The 7,103-nt window shown below is 34.1% G+C and overlaps 1 protein-coding gene across 1 annotated transcript; it reads left to right on the top strand.

The window, feature by feature from the left end:
• The first annotated feature begins 339 nt into the window (after window positions 1-339).
• Window positions 340-3,112, top strand: LOC136226187 (uncharacterized). The gene is made up of 3 exons (XM_066014540.1): window positions 340-1,015; window positions 1,097-2,035; window positions 2,146-3,112. The coding sequence occupies exons 1-3, from the start codon at window positions 740-742 to the stop codon at window positions 2,803-2,805; spliced, it is 1,875 nt and encodes a 624-aa protein (XP_065870612.1). The 5' UTR covers window positions 340-739; the 3' UTR covers window positions 2,806-3,112.
• The last annotated feature ends 3,991 nt before the right edge of the window (window positions 3,113-7,103 follow it).

Here is a 7,103-nt window from a genome sequence, read left to right as displayed (position 1 = left end):
AATGTTCATATAATAAATTATTTTTAATAAATATTATATTTATTCCGATTCCGATAATTAAAGAACCAAACATTTTCAAAAGGAATTAGATTCCGATTCCAGATTGAACCAAACAAAATTAAGAAATAATCATTCTGATTCTGATTCCGTCACATTCCGATTTCAATTCCGATTCCGATTTCAAAGTTTAAACCAAACGTCCCCCTAGTATAATACTCCCGACCAATAAAAATCGTTTTAAATACAACTACATGGACATAATTAGTGGAAAGAAAAAATATAAATACAAATATCTTGAATTCACTAGTCACAAATATTACTCGAATAGTACCCGAACCTTTCATAATATTGAAACAAAATGAGAAGGGTAAAATAAGTTTACAGATCCCCAATATAAACCACCTGTTATTTAAATAAAACCCATGAGGTAAAAAGGAATCAGAGCTGATATCGTCATCCTTTTACCAGTGAAAGAGAAACTGCAGATTTGGTCTCCTTGGGAGTGAGTGACTGAATAAGCATCAAATATATACTATTATCTTTTTCCTTTTTCCTTGTACTTAATTCTTCAAATCCTCATTTATATGCTTCCATGGATCCGCTTTTCTCGCTTCTTCCTCCTCACACCTCTCTCTCATTTATCTAAATAAAAGACACCTCCTCCTAATTCAGGCTCTTGATTCCTCTCATTACCAGTATCTTTTTTCTAAACTTTTTTTTTAGAAAGTGCATACTAGAAATGGGCAAAAGAAGTTCCTCCAAGAATGGAGGAGGAAGACTAGAAGTTGAAGATAATGAAAAAATAACCACTTCTGGGACTGGTTGTATGTGTTCTGTCTTTCAGTTATTTGATTTCCATCACTTAAAATTCCCCAATTCACACCAACATTACCCTTCTGAATCTTCCCCCCCTGAAAACCCCCCTCCTGAAGCACCGAGAAATAGCTTGGAATTAGAACACCCCCCATCTCCTAAATCCTCAAAACCAGATGAAGATGAATGTTTACATATTCCAGTAAGTTCAATCTCTCTTTTTTTATTCTCTTCAAATTCATGTAAATTGGAAATCTAATGATTGTTTTTGAAATTTATGCAGATGGGTATTCAAATAAAAACAAATGGGTCTTCCTCCTCAGAAATAAGCTCTTCCCCAAGTACTAAAACTCCTAATTTGGTAGCTAGATTAATGGGTCTTGACATCCTACCTGATCAATGTCACTCCCCAACCTCAACTCTCACTACTCCAAAAAAGTCTAATTTAAACCACAACCGATGTGGTGGTCGCCGGCAGTCTTTTCATAGCAAGAGAAATGATTATTCCGGTACACGTTCATTGCCGGAGACGCCAAGAATGTCATCAGCGAGAAAATCAGATGTGGAACACCGGTTATCACTTCAAATCAACAAAGAAAACATGAGTCCAAGTGAAGAACTTGTTCTCTCTCGTTTTTCAAAAAGAAGAGAGCTGAGAATTAGTAATGAAGATCAAGAAAACAGAAGTCCAGGCCATTATGCTAGGCAGATTGTTAAACAAGTTAAAGAAAGTGTTACCAGAAGAGTTGGGTTAGACATTACAAACACTGTCAAAACCAGAGATCAAGAGATTCTTAGCCAATTCAAGAACAAGAAAACAATGGAAGATGCTGATTATTTAAGTCCCGGAAAAGCTTCTTGTTCACCAAGACTCAAATTCTTGGAACCCAAAAACAATATGAAAACACCGGTCGTCAATATCATGCCGCAGAAGACCAGGGAGTACTACGGCCGCCGTCACCAGCAGCTAAACAGACCTAAAGCCGCGGTGAAGGAGGAAAGATTCGGTCCACCACCGCCGCCTAGGCTGAAGAAAAAACCACCGCAAAACAAGAAAGAAGATGCATTTGTGCATACACCAACAGCTACAAGAGCAAACATTCCCGACAAAAAATTCAAAAAATCCCCTTTATCAAACGATCTTCAAAACATTACCGTCCCTACACTCCTTCCGGTCAAAAAAGACCCTATTCCACCCGCCACAAAGATCCCTCAGAAACAGGTAATTTTTCTTTTTTAATGTTATTTTTCTGATTTGAATGAATACTGATTTAAATATGCTCATTCCTTGCTTATATCTGAAGTATCTATATACATGGTCTTATATTACAGGTAATGCCCAATCTTGCTCAAGAATCGAAGCGTAGCTCACAGTTATCTAGTTGTTCGAGCCATTCGTACAAACAACAAGAAATTACTACGCCCGATCCCCGAGGCAAATCTAACGGTACCTTTACCATTACAACCTTCACCGGAGACAACCGGGAAATCGCAGCAGAATTCGAGTACATTGCTAGGATTCTAAAACGTACTGGCATAGAAAAAGAAACTCCGGTGTCCTTTACAAGGTGGTTTTCTCCTTCCCATCCAATTGATCCTTCAATTTTTCACTATCTCGAATGTTTCTCCAGCCAATTATTGAGCCACCGGTGCAACAGAAAGTTAATTTTTCACCTCGTCGATGAAATCTTAGCTGAGATTCTAAAGCCGTACATGAACATCAAACCTTGGGTTAATTCATCAATTAGTAATCTGAAAGGATCGGATTTGATAGATGTTTTGTGTTCAAAAGTGAGAAGCTTCCCGTGCGCCGATTGTCGAGTTCTCGAAGACATTGATGCGTTAATCGAGAAAGATATGCCGCCGGCAGTGAAGGTGCAGAGTGAGACGGCGTTCGGTGAAGAAGGAGAAGGGATTGTAATTGAAGTGGAGAAGGATTTACTGGACACGTTAGTGCATGAAACGGCAGCGTTGTTGTTCTATGGTAAGTAATTAAAACGGCATGTCGTTTTCTTGAATAGAGAGAGAAAGTAGAAGGATGACATGGAGAGAGAATCACGTGATGAGATGGTATTGGTTAGAGGGTTAAAATTGGGAATTGTGAAGATGTTAGATATCGACAGGTGGATGAGAGATACCTAATCTCATCCGACAATACTCTCTTTCTTATTGGGCAGAGTAGTCGTCTGTATATATATTATTTTAATTTTCTTTTTAAAAGTAGTAATTTCAGATATGGTCATATATATATTTTTAATTCCCTCTAACATGTAATTACTATATGTTTCCTCTATCTATTCAGCCATTAATATATCTACATTATTTTCTTTTTTCTGTCTATTAATGCTTTATAATTTATACTATATGATACAGTGAAATACACTATGTGGGAAAATATTAGGTAGAACTAAGTATATACAGTAAAACCTATATATAGGAATACACTTGGGATCAGACTATTTGTATAACAATTGGGATGTTATTACTAAATAGAGTTTGGTATAATAAAATTTCTCAACACATAAAATTTTAGATTTTTATCATAGACATACATGGTTTATATATAATGTATAACAATAGACATTAATGTAACAAATTAAATATTTAGAATTTCAATTTAGAGTTTAGGTTTTCAATATATAGATAATTGAAAGAGTTTTATGGGAAAATGTAAACATGAATGAGAATACTAAATATTTATAATTTCAAGTTGTAGTTTGTTTCCAATTCATAGATAATTTCAATAGTTTTTTTAAATATTTTATAATTTAGTTTGAATTCTTAATATATATACATATAAATATATAATTATTACTATATAGAGGCATAGTTTCTAATGTGCGACTTGAAAAGTGTATAACAAATAACGTTTGAGAGGTTATTCCTATATAGAGTATTCCTATATAGATGCATTATATATATATATAGAGAGAGAGAGAGGAGAGATCAGGTGTGACACATCTCTTATGGTATGACAAGCCTTATTGTGTGACAATGACCAATTGTGTAATTAACCAATGAAAAGTGGCAAATTTGTAAATAAAAGGAAAGAGAAAATTGTTTTACTTTTTTTCTTTAAAATACATTTTTCTAACTTTTTCAAACTCGTTTTTCAAAAAAATTTATACTGTTGGACTCGTCTTAATTAAACAGTCATTTTAAGATCCATGAAGCTCAAGTAAAAAAAAATCCGGTGAACGGAATCCGGGTGGACGTTTTTCGGTGAGCAAAAAATTGTCCAGAAAATTCCCAAAAAATTCCAGAAAATATAAAATATTATTCTAAGAAACTTTAATTCTTGGGTCGAAGTGAGATTTCTTACGGTTAAGTCCTAATAAAACTTTTTTCTGAATTTTATCCATTTTACACGCTTCAACAATTTGTTGGGTAAAAAATGTAAGGAATCTCGCTTTAAGCCAAAAATTAAAGTTTCTTAAAATAAAGTTTTACATGTTTTGAAAATTTTCGATAATTTTCTGGACACATTTTTTGTCCTACTTATGTTGTTCCAAATCAGTGTATCATTTGTTCCAACATAATACTTATATTGTTCCAACAGAAAATTGTTTTATTTCTTTTCTTTAAAATACATTTTTCTGACATTTCTAAACTCGTTTTTCGAAATTTTTTATACTATTAGACTCCTCTAAATTAGACAGTCATTTTAAGATTGTTGAAGCTTAAGTAAAAAAAATTCCGGTGAACGGAATCCGGGTGTGCGTTTTCTGGCGAGAAAAAAAGTGTCCATAAAATTCTTAAAAAATTCCAAAAAATGTAAAACATTATTCTAAGAAACTTTAATTCTTGGGTCGAAGCGGGATTTCTTACGGTTTAGTCCCAATAAAACTTGTTCCTTAATTTTATTCATTTTACATGCTTCAACAATTTGTTGGGTCAAAACTGTAAAGAATTTCGCTTTGAGCCAAGAATTAAAGTTTCTTAAAATGATATTTTACATGTTTTTGAATTTTTTTGATAATTTTCTGGACACGATTTTTTGTCCTACTTACATTGTTCCAAATCAATGTACCATTTGTTCCAAATCAGTTTACCATTTGTTCCACCATAATACTTGTATTGTTCCAACAGAAAAATGTTTTATTTCTTTTCTTTAAAATACATTTTTTCGATATTTCTAACCTTGGTTTTCAAAAAAAATTTATACTATTAGACTCGTCTAAATTAGACGGTCATTTTAAGATCCCTGAAGCTCAAGTAAAAAAAATTCCGGTGAACGGAATCCGGGTGGACGTTTTCTGGCGAGAAACAAAGTGCCCATAAAATTCTCCAAAAATTCCAGAAAATGTAAAACATTATTATAAGAAACTTTAATTCTTGGGTCGAAGCGGGATTTCTTACGGTATAGGCCCAACAAATTGTTGAAGCATGTAAAATGGATAAAATTAAGGAAAACGTTTTATTGGGACTAAACCGTAAGAAATCCCATTTCGACCCAAGAAATAAAGTTTCTTAGAATAATGGTTTACATTTTCAAGAATTTTTTGAGAATTTTTTGGGTACTTTTTTTTCTCGACGGAAAACGCCCACCCGGATTCCATTCACCGGAAATTTTTTTACTTGAGCTTCATGGATCTTAAAATGACCGTTTAATTAAGACGAGTCCAACGGTATAAAAGTTTTTGAAAAACGAGATTGGAAAAGTTGGAAAAATGCATTTTAAAGAAAAAAAATAAAACAATTTTCTCTATCATCTCTTTCATTTTATTTACCAATTTGCCACCTTACCCTTTTTAATTATCATCAAAACTACGTAGTTTTGTTATGTCATACAATAAGCTTATTGTCACAACTTAAGCTCTTGTCACGCTGGATCTCACCCCTATATATATATATATATATAATGCCTCTAATTTCTTGATTGGAGATTGGTTCGGACACTCTTTAAATGAAGACTTTTAATTAAAATTTTATTTATACAATAGAATTTAAATAAGAGATCTCTAAAATATTAAAATCCTTTAAAAATTGCCTAATGTGACTTAACTTGAGATTTTATACACATAACAATAGCAAGATTTCAATGTCCGGTTCTCCTTAAAAAGGCTCCTACATATATCTCAAAGTTGAGAGATTATTAGAAAGACGAGTATAAAAATAATGCTTATGGTTTGACTTATTTATAAATAGAGATATGTGGTTTAAAAGTTTACAAATAGAGATATGTGGTATGATTTAATTTACAAAAAGAGGTATTTCAGATTATATTGTTATGTTCTGATGCAATCAACAACATTTTTATTTTATTTTTTAAATTACATTTACATGTTGACAAAATAAATATCCAAATATTAAACTGCAGTTGTGTAAAATGAATTTCAATATCAATTTTAGTTCATAAACCGTAAAATTAGTAAAAAAACGTAAAAGTTCCACCATATGATTTATGGTTTCGATTTAGGGAGCTGCATTTTTGGGGAAGGACCATATTTTTGTCAATATGTAAGAACAATTTTATGGGAAGGTTGGTAAATTGATACTGGTATTGTGGGGAAAAGATGTGAAAAAATGTACATTCCCATTTGCTTCTATGTCCTTTTTATAAGTGTTCCTAGGTAACCGCCGGGGGCGGTTACTCTTTCCAGGCCACGTCCCTTACGTGGCTACAAACGTGGTCTCGTTTGTTTTGAGTGGGAGGTTTGGGAGGTTTAATGCTCCGTTTAGGATTTCGGGACAGTTACTCGTTTTACCCGCTTCCTTTATTCGGAGCCCGTTTGATCTTGAACCATGGGCCTAAGTATAGGTTGGGCCCGTGTTTATGATTCGGCCCTGTTTGGTTTCACGGATCATCACATGCCTCCCCCTTAGTTTGGCAAGAGCCCTTTAGGGTCTTTTCATATGTTATAGGGGACTCTTCATCTTCGTCTGGATATTCAAAAATTCGAAAGTGGTTCTTTCGTTCTCCGTCATTTCTTCTCCGGCGTCAACCCTTTAGCGTTCGTTCTTCTCTATGTTCTCTTTCACATGTAAGTGTTCCTTTCCGCAACTTGTAACTCGTTCGACCCTTTTCTTATTTCTGCTCGTCTTTCTTCGTTAATATGTCGAACCCTGACCTCGATTTCGCACCGTTCGACGAAAATTACGTTCGCGAGGTGTCTCATGAGGTTGATGAGATGGTTGATGAAGTTTCAACCAGCTCTCCTTGGTCTGATTCCCATCCCGCCGATTTTCTCCATCTAGCGAATACAACTGATGAGGGTCTAGGTTTTGACCCTACGAAGTTGATTCCACCACCTGTCCCAACTCCCCGTTTATTACCAAAAAAGGACAGG

The sequence above is a fragment of the Euphorbia lathyris genome, chromosome 1 (genome assembly GCF_963576675.1).
Source record: "Euphorbia lathyris chromosome 1, ddEupLath1.1, whole genome shotgun sequence".
Classification (NCBI taxonomy): Eukaryota; Viridiplantae; Streptophyta; class Magnoliopsida; order Malpighiales; family Euphorbiaceae; genus Euphorbia; species Euphorbia lathyris.
The sequence above is the reverse complement of the archived record's forward strand: the minus strand, read 5'-3'. Positions and strand labels throughout refer to the sequence as shown.